General features: G+C 37.2%; 1 protein-coding gene across 5 annotated transcripts in view; it reads left to right on the forward strand.

Moving 5' to 3' along the window:
- AOX1 (aldehyde oxidase 1) overlaps nt 1-19,080 on the forward strand; it is a 38,826-nt gene that overhangs the window by 11,880 nt on the left and 7,866 nt on the right. For all 5 annotated transcript variants that reach the window (XR_009729040.1, XM_061377235.1, XM_061377228.1 and 2 more), the window contains 17 exons: nt 249-358; nt 1,070-1,254; nt 2,365-2,527; nt 3,358-3,450; nt 5,038-5,207; nt 6,164-6,290; nt 6,716-6,838; nt 7,610-7,706; nt 8,664-8,788; nt 10,179-10,312; nt 11,617-11,704; nt 13,174-13,260; nt 15,480-15,671; nt 15,971-16,198; nt 17,225-17,320; nt 17,998-18,126; nt 18,614-18,688. Coding sequence is in view for 4 of the 5 variants with exons in the window: in XM_061377235.1 (XP_061233219.1) it covers nt 249-358; nt 1,070-1,254; nt 2,365-2,527; nt 3,358-3,450; nt 5,038-5,207; nt 6,164-6,290; nt 6,716-6,838; nt 7,610-7,706; nt 8,664-8,788; nt 10,179-10,312; nt 11,617-11,704; nt 13,174-13,260; nt 15,480-15,671; nt 15,971-16,198; nt 17,225-17,320; nt 17,998-18,126; nt 18,614-18,688 (2,222 nt within the window). In the remaining variant the exon portion in view is untranslated. The remainder of the gene's footprint in view (nt 1-248; nt 359-1,069; nt 1,255-2,364; nt 2,528-3,357; nt 3,451-5,037; nt 5,208-6,163; nt 6,291-6,715; nt 6,839-7,609; nt 7,707-8,663; nt 8,789-10,178; nt 10,313-11,616; nt 11,705-13,173; nt 13,261-15,479; nt 15,672-15,970; nt 16,199-17,224; nt 17,321-17,997; nt 18,127-18,613; nt 18,689-19,080) is intronic.

Consider the following 19,080-nt stretch of genomic DNA (forward strand, 5'->3'; position numbering starts at 1 on the left):
CAATAGTGTTTATTCTCTTCTGTACTCCTAGAAATGTTCAAAATCTCAGACCAACGAAAAAAAACACACAAAAAAACCCACAAACACAAAAATGATTTTTGTTTTTCAACTATTGCAACAGTTCTCTTCCATTCAGTTTCCTTCCTAATTATTTATGTTTTAGAAAGAAAGGTAACAATGACAGCAGCTGAGGAGATTTGGAACAGATTAACAGAAGTGGGGGTGGGATCACTTTTTTTTCTTTTTAGGAAAAAAGCGACAGATTCCTTTGAGTGATATTTTTGCAGAAGGAGTTGGTAACAATACCATTTCACCAGAAGAGATCTTAATCTCTGTCCATATTCCCCATTCTAAGAAGGTAAGGTACTAGTTTGTTTAGGTTTGCTTTATACAGAGTTAAAGACTATTAAATAAAGAGCAAGTGGGGGCATAATCCGTGTGTTTAAAGTAGCACTATTACTGCTAACTTTCTGAATTCCCTTCATTTGACCCTGTCAGTGCCATACTATTTCCCAGTTTCAGCCAAAGTGCATAATTTAGCAGGTAGCTGGTGATACATAAAGAGTGATATTCAGACAGAAGTTTACCCTAAAATGATGCAGGCATCAAGCAGGTATAGCACTGTCATCTCTGGAGGATTTTTTTTAAAATAAGTTAATATTGGACATGTGTATGGTCCTTCCGTAAATGTTGCTGAACTGAGTAACAGGGTCTTAGAATTTTGGGTCATGTTATCGAAGTACTGAAGTTTGGCAATCCTTGGAAGCCTCTTAAGCTTTTGGTTGTGTTATAAACGCAGCTCCACTTTGCATGATCCCTTGTCAACTGTCTACCATGAAGAAGTCTTAAGTCATGTGAGCTGTGTAGATGATGGAAGATTGGTATGGGCTGCTAGAAAATCAAAGATGTTAAAGCTACTGAAAGGTGAAGAAAAGGAAGTGTATGGTCTTGAATGCTCAGGAAGTTCCATTTGTGCTCTTCATTATTTAGTCTCTTGCTTCACTTAATGCGATAGCAAATTTTACTTTCAGATACATACATGTCTGCACTTCTGTCTGATCTTCCCTAGGGGGAGTATGTCTGTGCATTTCGACAAGCACCAAGACGGGAAAATGCTCTCCCAATAACCAATGCTGGGATGAGAGTGCTTTTTGAAGAAGGTGCAGACATAATAAAGGATTTAAGCATTTTCTATGGAGGTGCTGCCTCGACCACAGTCTGTGCAAAACAAACCTGTTCAGCACTTATTGGAAGGTACAATTTCTCTGCCTTCTCTGTGTCTCTGGATGAAGAGACTTTGAGAGCTTGGATGTACTTCTTTAGAGCATGAAAGGTTTCTCTTGCCTGGCTGATATACATTCAAGTGAATGATCTGTTCAAACCTTAACAATGACTTTTCAGAATGGTTAGACTTTGGAGTCTGCACATGGGTGCAACTCCACTGTGAAGTATTCAGAGAGATGAGAGATATGAGCTGTGAGATAGGTGAATGAGGTATACAGAGTCAGTTGTGCACCTGAACCCAAGCAGTGTTAAATGACGCTGATTCCCATAAATCTGATAATCCCGGGGTATCAGTGTTCTTAAGTTTGGCTCCAATAGATACAATGTTTGAGAACCTCACATGTGCCTGATAAACTTAGGAACACAAGTCACAACTTAGCCATTTTAGTATCTTGACGCCCACAAGATCATAATAATCTCTGGACTTAATCCGTGACATTCCCTCCCAGTTTGCACCATCTTTACAAATTTTGGAGGAAAAAATTACAAATAATTCAAGCAGTATAAAACCATTTATTTAAACGGAGCCCTGCTGGACTGTTTTTCCATTTAATGTGCATCTATGTCAGGAGTTGAAGTACTTATTTTTTGCTTCTCTACATGATTAAATTTATTCTAACAGATTTATGTTTTGATATCCAAGGTTGTGTGGAAAACTAACTGTGTTGAGATACTTCAAGGAGACAGCCGTTTAGAAAATGTTGCAACTATCCATCACTAATCAGATCCTTTGAAAGCATCTATAGTTTGCATCAATATCGTTATCCACTTGTCTTCAAATATAGGACAGTATCTGCAGAATAGTAGGACTGTTAAATTAGCTTTAAAGCTGTGTAAAAGGTTTTATTTATTTATGATAAAATCATGGCATGGCAGTCAATTCCGTAGACCTACGGGACCTCACTTCAGTGAGGAACATTGACCAACACTTTTCAAAATTGCAGACCATTATTAAAATCAATATTTTGGCTTCATTGTGAGCAGGATTATGCCTGTGGTCCATGGTGCAAATGTATTACTGCAATTCATAGTTGTTTTTTTGAGTCCTGGTCTGACTGTATCTGTTATTCTTCCTGACAGACGCTGGAATGAACAAATGTTGGATGAAGCTTGCAGACTAATTCTTAAAGAAATTGCTATTCCAGGCTCAGCCAGTGGTGAAAAAATAGACTATAAGAAAACTTTGATAGTCAGTTTCTTCTACAGATTTTTCCTGGAAGTGTTGCAGTCATTAAACACAATGGTAAATTAGTTCTCCATGTCTGCTTTTGTAGAAGGAAATGAAAGGGGTTTTTATTACCTGTTGGTGCTTGCAGTTTGTAGAATGTGCCAAATATTCCCTTGGGGTTCAGATCTACAGAAGATGTGAGTGCTTAACTCCAGAGAGATGCTCATTTAACTTCCAGGTGCTCAGATATCTTTACTTTGGACATTAGGCTTTAAAAAAATGGAACAACGTTAATGCAGTAATACATCAGTATTGACCTGCAGGTCCAAAGAAAACATACATAAGGTCTTAACTCCATCTGGCTGTACTTCAAATCATAAATAAACAGAATAGAAATAAAAGCTTTGGAAAGCAACTGCAAGTGTTAAACCAGCCCTCCTCCTTGGGTGAGTTGTTGACTGAGAGAAGAGGGCTCTAAAATTTCACTTCCTGATACATTCTAGTTGTAATTTACTTGTTTTTGTCTTAAATCTGTTCCTATGAGAAAAAATACTGCTTTTGCCTTTTTTGTCTGAGTTACCTTGAGCTCTTTCCTAGGTAATTTACTATTACAGGAGTGGTTCAGTGCCAGTGTTGATCAGACCCCAGAATAAAGCTCTTCTGACTATCCCTGCATTATGTTGCTTACTTTCAACAAGCATATTTGCCAAATCCAGTAGATTTTTAAATATTAATTAGGGAAATCTCAAAATTCTACATTGTTTTAAAATGATTTAGGGTCTTTCTAGCTTGTGAGAGTCTTGAAGGAATTTCCTGTATAAAGAGTTTGTATTTAGTGATTGTGTTAGCTTTTTTAATTAGAATGTTCAAAATGTGAGTTTAAATAGTAGTTTACTTCATTTCAGGATCCTTGCCACTATCCTGGCATACCTATGGAATATAGGAGTGTCCTACAAGATTTCAAAACCAAAATGCCCCAGAGTATCCAAATATACCAGGCAAGTGATTATTCTACAATTGTTCAGTGCTTTATAAGACTTGCTAAAAAGCATGGTTCAAGCGTGACCCTTGCTGTGAAGCGCAGGTACAAATTTTCCAAAAGAATGAAGGCAACAGGCTCTTAGCGGTTGATTTTAACTGTATCTCAATTAGAAAAATTTTGTATGTAGAAATAGACTCCTATTGCTATACTCACTTCTAAACAATTCTCAAAAGGTAAATATGCGGAACAAACTCCATTGTCGGACTGTTTAAATGTTGTATATTGCAGTGTGCAACCCAGTTGGGAAAAAAATAGAATAAGATTGAAGCCTAAGTCTGTAGCTATCACACTAGTATTCTTGTCTCAAGATGGACTTTTCTTCAGATTTTAGAGGGCTCTTAGGGCTTACTGTAGTTTTAGGAGTCAAGATGGAGTTTGTGATGGCTTTCTGGTCAAATTAACATATTCAAGGAGAAGTCAGCAGTAGAGGGCAGCAAAGAACACCTTTCGGATTTTCTGATCTCACCTTTGTGTCTAGATCAGAGTGGGAACTCCACAAGTAGGAATCTCTAGTTTTTGAAAACCTGAAGAAAATTTAAATGAAACGTAGGTAAATATCTCTCTTTTTTCATTTTTAGATATTATTTAGTCTGTATCTTTTGTCTGGATTTCTTTATCTGAACATTATTAAAGTTTTTAAATTGGAAGTGTGAGGGGAAGAATTTTAAATACCTGGTGATTCTGTTAGTAGAAAAGCTGAAATGGTTTGTCTGAGGCAGTCATTTGAAGAACATTAGGCAGTCAAGTAAACAATGTCTGTTCTTGGCCTTGAACTGGCAGTGCAGGAAGTAGATGTGTGTATCCAGAACACTTATGTACTGGAAGCTATGGAAGAAAAAAGGTTTTGAGTTGTGAGCAATTGACTAGTTCTGAATGTAGAAGAGGAAAAAGTCAGTGTGAACACTGACCCAGAAACTGGAACAGTGTTCTGGAAGTTGGCAACAATTAGTTGGTGTGGTGGAATTAACTGGCAACACTGGAATAACTTTCAGGAAAGATCTAGCAAAACAATAAGATGTGAAATTCATCCACAGGTGCAAGGAAATAAAATTGGGAAGGAAATATTTAAGCAATTTCTCACTGATTTACACTGATCACTTACAGTCTTTCAGCAAGGAAGACAAATCCTAGAAATTGCTGCAAACAGCTCACCATACAACACCAGGCACTGGTAAAATACAGAGCAGAATCTTGCAACAATAATTCAGAAATTTATCAAAGCTTTGTAACACCAACCAGTAAGAGAGAAGACTGTCCTGAAAACAAAAAAAAAAAAAGTGCTGTTTGTATCACTTTGCTGGAAATATTCAAGGAAAAAATCCAAATAGACAAACCTGTGCAAGGGGTTTGGAAGGCTCCTTAAGAGAAGAAATCCCCAGGAGCACCAGGCAGGTCCTGCACCGCATCTGTTTCTGATATTGAGCCAGAAGTTGGTAATATGAACAGTTGTTCCCTCATCTGACTTTGACTGCTATAAGAATAACATGACTATTCTTCTTTTAACTCTTTGGGGGAAACGGGGGGTATATTTTTGACTGTACAGGACATAGAGCCGAATCAGTCTCCCCAGGATCCTGTAGGACGGCCCATTATGCACCAGTCTGGAATTAAGCATGCCACTGGTGAAGCAGTTTACATTGATGACCTTCCTTCTGTGGATGGGGAGCTCTTCCTGGCTGTCGTCACTAGTTCCAGAGCTCATGCTAAGATTGTGTAAGTGTATCTGAAGTGTATCTGAGGAAAGCTCGTATGAGACTTTAGGAGAAGAAGATTGGAAAAGATTTTATTTTGAAAGAAAACTGTTTTCATTTATGTTTTTTGACTGCAAAGTTACACCTGTTCTAGCAGTTCGTACAACATTCACCAAAATGAACACATCTAAGTTGTCTGCCCAGCATTCACACATGAAAACATATCCAGGTGGTCTGGTCAGAACTGATTGTGATGACAGAGAGGACTGGGACTTCTAGCTATAGTCTGTGTCATACTTCCTAGCTTACTCTTAGGATGGAGATAGTATGCTGGGTTTGGATCTGCATTTTTTTTGGTACCATCAAGGAGCTAACATTACCCCCGTCTCTGAGTCAGTAGGATTTATTCACTCTCCTTTGTCTTCTGATGTGGGTATCCAGAGAAGATTCCCTTAGCTGTGGTGTGTGGTGACCTGCTAAAACATGCCATTCTTACAGACCTTCTGCTGTATTTTTCTGATTGTTCTACACCCATACAGTCCCATTCATTCTTCATTTAAACTGGTCTTGCCATTGCTATTTTAATTCTTTACATGAACCTTCCATTTGCAGGTGGTTATTTGTATCTGTATAGGCTGTGATGTCTTAGAAAGTTGCAATTGTGGCATCATAATTCTGCAGAGATTTTTATTATATCAATGCAGCTCAGGCAGTCTAATGGACCCATTATTTCCTGTTGCATCTAGAGTATTTCCTATAAATGAAGCAGGTTAGTAGAATTTTAAATGTCCCCCCTCTATAGGGACTTCTTCTAATGTTTGAGCACTTTGCATAGCAGAGATAGAAGGAAAAGACATGTCTGAACCTATAAGCAGATCCCGGCAGCACAAGAAACGTACATCTGTATTTGTTCTTTTCCTCTGTGCATTGCTTTGTAAAACTAGTGAATTACATTTCTCTCTTCCATATCCCAATCAGATCTATAGATACCTCAGAGGCTCTGAAAGTACCAGGTGTGTTCGATATAATATCAGCTCATGATGTACCAGCTACAAATGAGTTCTACTATTCTGATGATCCAGAGATTGTATTTGCAAGAAACAAGGTATACTATAATTTTTTTTAAACTTAATTTCTTCATTTTTGCTATTTTTCTTCAGCCTTTTATAATGAAGTTTTACTTCATATGTTTTATATTCTGCCTAGAGAAAAAAAAAGTATAAATCAGAAGAATACAGAGTAAATGTCACAGAACCGTCTGTGTTGTTGGGACAGTATGTTTCATTGAAAGTTAGGCTCCTGTAATCCATTTTTGAATACTGTATTTTTCTTGATTCCCCAGTTATACTGGGGTGCCTGTAATTTCTAAGAATTTATTTACTTCATGGATGATCTAAAAAATAAAGTCCTACATCAAAACAAAATTCTAAAAGGGCAACATGAACAGTGGTTACACAAAAGAAGAATATCAGCATCATATATCGTAATCATTTGAATCCTCTGTTCTATTAAGTGATGTGTATTTTACAGGTGATTTGTGTTGGTCAGATTGTCTGTGCTGTGGCTGCAGATTCAGAAGTTCATTCTAAGCAAGCAGCTGCAAAAGTGAAGATAGAGTATGAAGCACTGGAACCAGTGATCTTAACAATTGAGGTGCTAGTAATTTCTTTTCTCTTGCTTTTTTATTATTTTATCTACTTAATTAGTGGAGGCAGCAGTTCAAAAGCTGCAGTTTAGAAAGCAGTTGCTTTTTAAACATGATTTTCTAAGGGAAAAGGGTGAATACGAATATACAATTAACCAATCTGTCTCTCTCTAAAAAAGATTTCAACCTTTTGGCTAATTTTGACCACTGGTGGTAGGTAGGCTGCAGTCTCAGAAGTATTAATTTCCCACAGATTTCGTAATAACAAACCTAAGTGTATGAAAGAAGAGCTCCTCTAATGTTTCTGGTGAGGAAAGTCAGTGAGTATGCTGGTTGTTTGTAATTTTTTTGGTAGCTGTCCACTGGTCAATCGGTGTGTGTATATTGGCTGAATGATCAGCTCCTGATCATCTATAGCATTTTTATCTGTTGTCCAGCTAGCAAGACAACAAAGTTAGGCTGGAGACGTAGGAAGTGTTGGGGGAATGTGAGGGGAAAGATATTAAGGATATAGAACATATTAGAAATTTGCTATTGGAGTTGTAGGGGAAATGGACTTATGCTGGGTCTTAGATGTATAAGAGGGAAGAGCAGGTTGGATAAACTAAATGCATTTCCTTCAGAAACTGCTATCATCACTAGCACAAGATACAGCAGGAAAGAATTGCTGGAACTGAATGTACAAACTTACCAAAAATGACAGTAAAGTAATGAAATACAGTTGTTCATTGAATCTTTAAATTACTTTGAAAAACTATTTCTCTTTTTCTTCACTGCAGGAAGCTATAAAACACAACTCATTCTTTGAGCCCCAGAGAAAACTGGAACAAGGGAATGTTGATCAGGCATTTGAAACTGTTGATAATATAATTGAAGGTAAACTGCAGAATATATTTGGTGAGAAGTTGTTGCCAGTATTTGGGTTTGTCTGTCTGTTCAAGTCCCAGTTCTACCTTTTTTTCCATATAGCCATTGGGCCTGAGAAAAGTCACTTAGAAGGAAGTGTGATTAAACCTAGTGGTCTTGTGGTCCTGCTACTGCATTCAAGCTTTCTGCATCCTCTGTCCTTGAAACAGAATCACAGAATAATTAGGTTGGAAGGGGGTCATATACTCCAACCTCCTACTTAAAGCAGGTCCAGTTAGATCAGGTTACTAAGGGCCATGTCCAGTCATGTTTTGAGTAACATAATGGAAAAGGGATGGAAATTCCACAACCTCTATAGGGACTTCTTCTAATGTTTGAGCACTTTCATGGCGTTTTGGTTTGTTGTTGTGTTTTTTTTCTTATATCAATTTGGAATTGCTTGTATTCATTGCTTCCTATCCTTCCACTGTGCATCTCTGAGAACAGTCTGGCTTGGTCTTCTCTATACCCTCCCGTTACATAGTTGTAGACTTAGATCTCCCCTGAAAGCTTTTCTTTTTATGGATAAATAAATTCAGTTCTCTCAGCCTCTTCTCATACATTCTGTGGTCCAGCTCCCTGCCGATCTTGGTAGCCACCTTCTTCACCTGATCCAGGGTATCTATGCTTTGTTTAATTTACTTGTTTTATTTAATGTTGACACCACGTGTAGGCAATATTATTCTGCTCCTGTTATTCTCTTGTTATTCTGCTCTTATTATTCTCAGGTTATGTTGATGCCACTAGAAGAAGATCAGTTTAATCCTTCAAGGAGTTTAATGTGTGTTTTTATTTTAGATGTTTCTCCTTCATAAAAGGGTGTCAGATTTTACATGACTTACATGATGACGGGCTGTTAATTCCTCCCTGGTTCATTTCTTCTGTCTTTTTCTGTCAGTAACACTTGTGTTTTTCTTTTTGTATCAGGGGAGATTCACACTGGGGGGCAGGAACACTTCTACATGGAGACTCAGAGTGTGCTTGCTGTTCCAAAAGGAGAGGATAAAGAAATGGATGTGTATGTGTCAACACAGCATCCAGCATTTATTCAGGTAATATAGAGCGTTTTCAGAGTAAGTGGTTGACCCTGTGATGACAGAGCTTTTAAAGTTTGATTTACAAGACCATCTTAGCAATTTAGAAGCAGTAGGAACATGAAATTGCACATCTGGATTATACAACAACAGCTGCTTTGAAGTACTGCTGTATCCTGATAAAGGATAAACACTTGACCACTACACTGTGAGGATAAGGAGGAAGTAAACATGTCGTGTTTCCCTTTGATCAGTGCCCCACTACTGTAGTCATGAAAAGCTGAGGCACCTCCATCTCCCTTAGCTTTCCATTGAGGTGAGGAGCAATTAGCACCCTGCGAAGTCGGAGCCTGTTGTGGGGTTGATCAACTCTAATAGATGTAGGTGAGACTGCTGCTCCATATCATAATGGAATAGTTTGGGTTTAAATGAACCTTTAAAGATCATCTAATCCAACCCCTCTGTCATGGATAGGGTTATCTTTCACTACATTTCAAAGTTTCTGAAAGCCCTGTCCAACCTGACCTTGAACACTGCCAATGATGAGGCATCCACAACTTCTCTGGGCAACCTGTTCTGGTGTCTCAGCACCCTCACTGTAAGAAATTTCTTCCTTATATCCAGTTTAAATCTCCCCTCTTTCAGTTTCAGTACAGGCCTTTGTAAAAAGTCTTTCTTTGTTTCTTATAAGACCCCTTTATATATTGAAAGGCCACAATAAGGTTTTACTGAAGCCTTCTCTTCTCCAATGTGAACAACTGCAACTCTCTTAGTCTTTCTTCACAGGAGAGATATTCCAGCTGTCTTTATAATTTTCATGATGGTAAATGTTGCAAGGCTTACATAGCATATAGTCTGCATAGCAATAGCTGTGGTGCAGGAAACTGATTGTATTTCAGACTCAGTACTGGCATTTGTGTTTAAAAACCACTTCAGCTCCTTTTATCATTTCCATTATTAGTAGCATATTACCAATATCCAAGAAATGTGGTGAACTGTGTGCTTGAGAAAATGATTTGAAGGAAGAACATTCCTGGCACTAGCAGGCCATTAGACTGTTAAAAACAAAATAGTTTTATTTGAATTAAAGTTATTAGTAAGAAAAAGAATAAAAACTGTATTCTAATCCCTTTTTCTTATACCTAAAGCTTCTTACTGTTTAGGTAATGAAATCCAAGGATATTTATTATTCTTCACTTCTGTCCATGGCCCAGTCGCCATGGTAGAGATTTTGGTATCTTTTACTTGCTTTTTAACCTCAGGTAAAGAAAAAATTATTTTCATATGATTAAAGAAAAAACAAAACCGAAAAGAAACATCTATGGAACCCTTTTCTAAGTAAAGGTTTTATGACCTCACTTTTAGGCTTAATTTGAGTTGGCATAAAAGATTAAAACTATTTTTACAGGAGATGGTAGCTGCAAGTTTAGGTGTTCCAGCCAACAGGATCATGTGCCATGTTAAACGAGTTGGTGGAGCTTTTGGTGGGAAACTCCTGAAATCTGGCTTGCTGGCATCAGTTGCTGCAGTCGCAGCAAACAAGTAAGTGCAGTATGTGTGTATGGGGATATGAAGAGAAAATAGGGTGAACATTTCGGCGAAAATGCTTTCTCCTTTCCCAAAGCTGCTAGCCAAAATGTCATAAAATCTTGACTTCAAAATCTTACATTTTAAAATCTTACATCTTAAAATCTTACATTTTGTAAGACTGTTAGTGCATTTACTTGTTTTGTTTTGTTAGACTACTTAATGTTAAGCAGCTCTAGCCACAACTGAAGTATTGGGAATTGAAGAAATTGATGTTAGCATAGGCTAGAAGTAGTCTTGAAATGATTGTGAATTTCAGAAGGACCAGTCCCTAACTACTGAGGCTTTGTATGTAGATTCAAAGTGTGACATTAACCGTCCAGATGTGAACTTCACTGGCACAGCAGGCTGCAGAGGGAAGAGTTCATGAGTGGAATTGCTTCTAAGAACAAATAGTCTGGTTCAGTCCCCAACATCTTTCAGTCAAAATTAGCTAAAATCTATTAGGTGGGTTTATTTGCTAATACTACCTGAATTCGCCTAGGAACCTTAATAAAGCTCTGTTCCCCACCCTCCAAATTTGGCCAGACAATAGTGGCAATTAGCTGCCAGGGCATAACCTCTTCTATAAGCATAACTGACTTGCTGCAGAATGCACATCAGGCTACATCCTGTCTTAGCCAAAATGACCTTGTAATCTTGAGTGATTAGTTCAATACATTTCTATTATTACTATTGTCATTGTTGTACAAACTGCTCTTGATTATTTTTGGCCTCGTTATCTGTGTTTTGGATTAATCAGGCCATGCCAAAAATAATCTTTCATATAGTTTAAACAATTACTTTTTTTTTATTGTTAGGACTTTATTTTACTTCTTATGTCAATTTTTTCAAAAGTAACTTTTAAATGGTATTTGCATTTGTAGACTAATTTTTATTATTATCCATGTTTTGGTTTTACTCAAGGCACCCATTTTCAGTATGATTCTGAACAGCTAAGAAGCTATTATTTCTTGCTTAAAATGAAATGCTGACTGCTGGTAGCTCACTTAACACAGTTCAGTCTTAACACTAAAATAACAATTTCTTGAGAAGAAGTTTGCACTGAGTTATCTTCAAGAGATGAAATTAAAATTCAGACATGATTGTAAATGCAAAAAATATGAACTCTGAACGTAGATTTAAGCATAAGTTTAAGCCTATTAAAGTTACGTTTAATCTAAATGCGTGTTTATATCTGTGGCTAGATCTGGATACATGATCAATAGCTATTTTGTTAATAGCATCTCATTTTCACTGAAATTTGACTTTTTATTTAGAACCGGCAAAGCAGTCCGCCTTATTCTAAGTCGAGGGGATGATATGTTGATCACTGGTGGCCGACATCCTTTTATTGGTAAATATAAAGTAAGTGCCATAAGAATTCAGTGAAAAAATACCCGCTCAGATTCTGTGATGAAATATTTTAGTGTTACTGTGTAATGTGTCCTATTAACAAAGATGAGTATAATCTGTTCAATTTTAAAACAAAATTAGCCAGGAAACCAGAAGATCATGTTGCTGTGCAGTCTTTTCTCTGCTTTTGCCTGTATCTCTATAGGATTTTGTTTTGTTTTATTTTCTAGTCCCTTCATGTCCTTTTCCTCTTCTAGTTCTTTCTGTCTTTCCTTCTGGGAACAGGAAGCTAAACTAGCTGAGACTTCTCTAGAGGTTTAATTTTAAACCGTCCATATGGTTTGGCTCACACAAAGGAGCAGCTAGTTTTTCACAGAAACAGTGTCATACAGGAAAGCTCACCCTATGGAGGAAATCTCTTCCTTGCTCATGCACTGTCTTCGGTCATAACTACTCATTAGGACAATTTCTGTCTTCCTTTACATCTTTACGTGTCTTAGAAATTACTCATGCCCGCGACCATAAGAGGGTTCAGCTCCAGGTTTCCCTCAAATCAATAAGCCTATTCAGCTGTGTCCAAAGAGGGACTTTGAACAAAGAAATCCCTGGGCTTCCAATCTAAGTTCCTCAGCCCTCACGCAACAGTGCAGACCAATAGTAATATTAGTGTCTAGGGTCTTCCTGTTCTTCATCGGGTCCCTTCATTGTCTCTAGGCAGGCTGTTTCTTTTCTTATCTCTAAGGTTGCAGCTTCAGCTGGTGATTGTAGCTTCCTTATCTTCCAGCTTGAGCCATCTCTGAGGTCTTGTTTTATTTAACTACATAAAAAGTTCAACATATCTAGGTGACAGTTGACAGCTTGCAGCCTAAGCCTTCAGAAAATTCAGCTATTAATGCTAAACAAGTTACACTAAACAAGTTCTATGTAAATAGTATACCAAATCACACAAAAATCTACATAGGTAAAGTAAGGGAGATTTTATAAGATGTTTCCCTAAAGTTGAAAACAAGACGTAGCTCATGTTGAGAGTTCAGGAACCATTAGTGGCAACAGGTGAAAGGGAGATGTGAGATAAAGATAACATTTCTTCAAAAATTAAAACTAATACTATACTCCATCGGACAGACAGTATTCGTACAGTCAGAGTGGGATTTGACTTTATCTGTGGTGAACACTCCTAGATGACACACTTATTAGCTGTGTCAGGCAAGACACAGGAAGCTACTGGGCTTCCCTGCTTCTTCCTTTCCCAGTGGACTGATGTTGTTTATTATGTGCTGTATCTATAGAGGTGGGAAAGCCAATATCTTAGGAAGATACTTCCTTTCTCTTTCTCCCTTCTATAATTTCAGTGAATGTTGCCTAAATTAATAGTGCAGTATAAGCCTAATTGCATGGGTTACATTCATTTTCAAAATATACAAGCACTGAAGAAATAAATGAATGCCAAAATCTAAATAGGTTATTGTTGTTCCTTGTAGGTTGGCTTCATGAATGATGGTAGGATCAGAGCTGTGGATGTCAAATATTACATTAATGGAGGATGCACCCCTGATGAATCTGTCTTGGTAAGGATTTTATAAGCTGACAAATCTTATGGAGGAATCATTAGTTGGAAAATTATGAAGGCCAAATTCCCTTGCACATGTATTGTTAATCATATAGTCTTTTGATGTAGGAACTGTGGGTTGGAAAATCTACACCTAGTGGTGCAACTCGTCCTTATTCAGTGCAGTGAAGCACTGTTACTCTTTTTTATATTTTCCCATGTATTCACTTCATGAATGGTTTTTCAGACTTATTTTCCCATTATTAACATGTCAGCTATCAATGTATTCCTTTTAAAACACACAGTACCTGTATTAGTGCCTCCATAAAGCTTTATGTCTACAAGGCTTGAAGACCTTTCTTAGCCTTCAGAAAAATCATAGTGGTAGTTGTCCTGTTATTATCTCTATGCATTTGTGTACTAGGTTTGCATTTATTGTGCTGTATACCTCAGTTCCTCACTTGTAGGTCTGCAAAGCACAAAATGTTGCTTGCTTTAATATCAGTCACTAGCTATTTGTGTTTGTATGGTCTATTCTAGCTGTAGCTAGATATTGAGGTTACTACCCCTCATCTGATTGTCTTTGCTCCACTTACAGGTATTTTCTGCACTCTGAAATCTGTCAGTGCTATTGCTGACTAACCAGGTTCTGAAAAATAACCTGGGTTAGAAAAAATCATTATTAAAAGCGTGCACATTAATGTGAATCACATATCAGAACCATCTTAAGATGAAGTTCTACAATGTTATAGTGAAGCTGGTGGACCTAGAACTGGGAGACAGTGATAACTAACCAAGTAACCTTTCCACCCAGCTCAGCTGCAGCTGGAATAGCACATATGATAACAGCCTAATTCTCTAACATCACTCCTTAATTAATTACATTGACAGTGGTGTGTGTCTCTTCCTATAGCATTAATAATTCAATACTTTTAAAAGGAGAAGTAAGTTTATTGCAAATAAAATTATAAGCTTTACAGAACTTAAAGTCCCTGTTTATTGTGGTCAGCGTGACTTATCCATGTGTTCCCAAGACAGTATTTTGGGATTTGCTCTTTCTTTAGAGAGGACTTTATGGGAGCCTCACTCAGGAGAGCCAAGGTACTAGGTGCTCATTGTAAAAAGACTGGTCTTCAGCATGAGGGTTGAATACCAGGAATCTATGCTTAACTTAGTTATTGTTCCCTCAAGAATTAATAATATGTTTTAACTTTATGATTGCATCAAGATTAGAACAGACATTTCTGGGAAGAATCTTTGCAATAGCTATGAGATGTATTGTAGTAATACATTGTATTCACTCTGTTTTATTAATAGTTTTCTTATGACTAATTGGCTTTATACATGTACTTTCTCTAAAGTGCATAAAAGTTGTGGTCATAAATTAAAAAAAACAAACCAAATCAAACTTTTTTTTCTTGAATTCCACAAATAACTTTTCAACTTGCATTTCCCAAGTGCAAAGGTAGCATTATATGATGTTATTCATATGCACAGTTATTACAGGAAAGCTATCTTCAGTTGTTTCTATGCAGAAATGTTTTAAAGTTTATTGTTTAAAGCTCAATGGGAACAGTAGGAATACAGGCTTAAATTTGCCATTCTGAGAAACCGACTTAACATTGAAGAGATACTGTGGCCTCTTCATGAAACATCAGAATTTAAAAAGCTATTTATTTTATACCGACTCTAGAACCTAATCTGAGGTCTCTAATATAGGATTTTCCCTTTCCTGTGGTTTTGTGCAATGTGAAATCTCTAAAAGAAAAATGGAAGAGCCAGAAGACAATGTAGACTGCAGGACATAGGCTTTCTGATGGGAATTTCCATAGGATGTGATAATTCAGAATGTTTTCATCAGATCCTTTCATAGCTCCTATTGCTTTAAATCTAATCTGCCTATTTTTAGTCGTATGTGGTTTTGATATCAAAGTAGGAACAAAATCAATCACAAAAATGAAGTATGGGCTACATCCTTAACTAGTGACCAGTACTGAACTACTAGTATACCAGCTGTGTTCTATGAATATCAAGAGCTGAAAACTAATATGCTACATGAGAAATATATTAATAAGGTCTGTACATGTGTGTAAGAGTATTTTTACTTCGAGTGGTTGACAGAAACCCAATTTTAAAGCTAATTGCCTCAATTTAAGGTCTAAAGAAGATTAAAATGTGAATTTGAAAGAAGCACTGTTCTGACTTTTAATAACTAGACCTGTTTGTCCCCTACCACAGGTAGCAGCAGTATCCTTATTAAGAATGGACAATGCATACAAGATTCCCCACTTGAGATGCTGGGCTTATGCCTGCAAAACAAACTTGCCATCAAATACAGCGTTTCGAGGGTTTGGCTTTCCCCAGTCAGCACTGGTGACAGAAACTTGGATAACAGGAGTTGCAGATAAAACTGGTTTATCACCAGAAAAGGTAAGAAAATGAGGGCATCTTCTCTCCTGAAATGAAGTCTACACAATTGGAAAGTTAAAACCCTTTAGACTAGCTTAACTGTTTGAACAAATCTTCCCTAAGTCAGACAAAATTTATGCTAAAATTACTATTTTTTTATCAATGTCTGGTTGTTGAATGAACAGCATGTTCTTACAAACTGAACCAAACCGGTAATGTTCAAAAACCCTATGGTAATCTTCTTGTTGTCTAATAGTCCCCCCAAAAGTCAGTCTGCCTTTAACTGGATTGTGTGATAGGTATTAATTTTTTTATTTCAGATTAGGGAAATAAATATGTATAAGGAGAACGATCAGACACACTTCAAACAAAAGCTTGATCCACAAAACTTAATACGGTGTTGGAATGAATGTATGGAGAAATCTGCATACTACAGTAGGAAAACAGCTGCCAATGAATTTAACAAACAAAATCATTGGAAGAAAAAAGGGATTGCCATTGTACCAATGAAGTTTCCATTTGGACTAGGCACACGTTATCTTTCTCAGGTTAGTTTCTTTAAAGAATAATTAAGCTAAGCTTTTTATCCGTAGAAGGTTACAGTTACTCTACCTTAGGATACAAAATGTCTTGCATTTCAGGTCTGGAAATCTGTGATCCTCCTAAAGGTAGTTCCCTGAAGGCTACACTAGCTTCTGGGTCTCTTAAAACTGCCATCAAAGTTGTTTGGCTTTCAGGATACCAGCAGCTTGGACCCTGCCTAGTCCCATCTCTTGTGATGTGGCATTGGTATAGATGAGTTGGACACGTTTATGAAAAGTTTTTGAGGAATGATGGCAAAGTGTTCATTGAATAAGCACTGAATTTATTCTTTCTGACCATGGGGGTACTATGATATGCTATTCTTAATGACTTCATGTTTTGATGTAATCAAAGATTAAGCTTAAGGAAGGAGAACAGTAGTATTTTTGGTCTTCGTATTTTATTTTGTTTTAATATTGGTGTATTCCACTGCTTCTGGAATAGGCAGCATTTTATAAATTGAAAATTACTTGACTGGCTTGTGTCATATCAAGCTGGCTGTCTCTGTTCAAGACTAAAGTCACAGGGTCCTTGTAGTCTAAAGTGCTACTTCCGAGTCCAGAAGGAAAAATCTAATTCAAAACCTTACTGATGTGACTGTTACAGTCTGACCAACCTGTGCTGTTGAAAAACCTGTGTCCAGAGGCTCTCAAACATCAGTGAGAGAGAAAATGGAACTTGCAGCAATTTGTATGTACAGCCATTAGTGAGTGAGGTCCTCCAGCTAGTTTTGGAACTACTGAGATGCTGTTGCCAGGTGTAGATTTATTTCAGGATTTAGCAACAGAAAAAGCAGACCTCCAAGGATTAGCATCTTTTCAAGTTCATTTTAGAGTAGGAGCTAGCATTCCAAATTTTGTCTTCTATTCAAAAGCATTAAACAGATAAATTGAAATACATTTCAAAACTGTGTCTGTCTTTTTTGATTCATCAATTCATCACCATATACAACACATTCCTCACTAGTCTAATCTTGTTTTTTATTTTTTTAGGCTTCTGCTCTGGTTCATATTTATACTGATGGGTCTGTGCTTCTGACACATGGTGGAATTGAAATGGGGCAGGGTATTCATACAAAAATGATTCAGGTAACAAGGGATCCAAACAAATGTTACCTTGTGCTTTTTCTGTCATGCAGGTAAAGAGCGTGAAGGTTTTCTTCTTGGTTAGTTAGTGTAACAGTAGGACAGTTTCTCTATGAGCATAGCCACTGCTTCTTTGCATTAAGAGAGTTAGAAAGCAAAAATACCTTCATTAAGAGTGACAGAAACAGCAGAAAGAAAATACAGATTGTTTGCTTTTTATTCTTCCAATGGTATGAGTAGAGGCTTATTAAAAATTAGATTTTTCAGGGGCTGATCCCATAAAAACCACGGTATAAAGAAGACAGCATTCAGATTAGTATACAGCTCAGACAATATTATTATGGTTGTATTTGTTTAATCGGTAAATATATTTATCAACTTTATGAAAGCTTGGGATTTGGACCTGCATAATTTGCCCTAAGCCATACAGGATATAAGCAGCAAAGTCAGGAACCAAATGTTGGATTTCAGAGTCTCAATGCAGAGTTGGAGTACAGGTGAAATCATTGCCCTTTTATGTTTCTTTGTACTGACAAACTGATTTCAGCTGGAGGTTGGAAGAGGACTTGCTGGTCCTGGTGTTATTTCCCGGTATTGCTGACCAGCAAGTACAAGCAAATTGTTGGAGTGTTTAGAATGTTTCTAAAACAGAGAAGAATATGTTGTTCTTCCTGAAACAGATTGCTAGTCGGGAATTGAACATCCCCATGTCACGTATTCACTTCTGTGAAACGAGCACAACAACTGTTCCCAATGCATGTGCCTCAGTAGGATCTGCCGGGACAGATGTCAACGGCATGGCTGTGAAGGTAAAGAATAGTATTAGTTTAATAAAGCACCTTATCCCTCAGGGTATTTAATGCCTGCCAAACTTCAAGCATTAGGGATCGTAGAAATCAAGTTTGAGATTGCCAGTAATACCACTGGAGACTGGCAAGATGAAACAGGACTTGTGATTACAGTTTCTCAGTAATGGTACTTAGGTGTTTTCAGAATATGATCTGAGCTTTCCCCAGAAGGGTTATCTTTTACAAAATCTTTGTTTTACATAACAAACTAACTAGTCCTATGCAAATCTTGTACCCTGTTCCTGTTCTGAATCTACTGAGTCATGTAGATTCCAGCCTTTGTAACTTAACCCTTTATAAGGTTTGTGTGTATGCAGTTAAAATGACACATTCTATCATATTTTTTCAAACCAAGATAATCAGTATAAAGACTATACTAACTAGAACATACCTTGAATAGTACCAAATTCTGTTAATTTAGGGTTGTATTCTCCTGACTTCTCTCCAGGATGCTTGCCAAACTCTTCTGAACCGCCTGCAGCCTATCATCAACAAGAACCCAAAAGGGACCTGGAATGAATGGGTAAGATGTGAATTCTACTAAATTTGTTTGTGTGCTTGCAGAAACTTTGTTATATGTATTGTAATCTATCAGTCTGCTCAACCTAATAATCCTGAAGTTAAAAACTGTGTAGAAACAGGTTATTTTACAGAAAGATGGAGTGTGGGTTCTAGGTTTTAGCTATGTGGGAAAAAATCCCAAGATTTTATCTAGTTGGAAAGGAGGGGAGGCTATCTGTGAAGACACATTTGGAGGCACAGAAGTTTTTAATATACAAAAATATCAGCTTGTGCAATAACACAGTGCACCCCAGCTTATCCTCAGACAAGCTGTTGCCAAAAGATTGACAGAAGGGTGTATGTGTGCAGTGTCAGTTTTCTTACATGGCTGTTCTTTGTTTTTACCAAATCAAT

This window comes from Neopsephotus bourkii, unplaced genomic scaffold (genome assembly GCF_033783945.1).
Source record: "Neopsephotus bourkii isolate Nb327-2 ecotype Australia unplaced genomic scaffold, CSIRO-AGI_Nbou_v1 NB_196, whole genome shotgun sequence".
NCBI classification, from domain to species: domain Eukaryota; kingdom Metazoa; phylum Chordata; class Aves; order Psittaciformes; family Psittacidae; genus Neopsephotus; species Neopsephotus bourkii.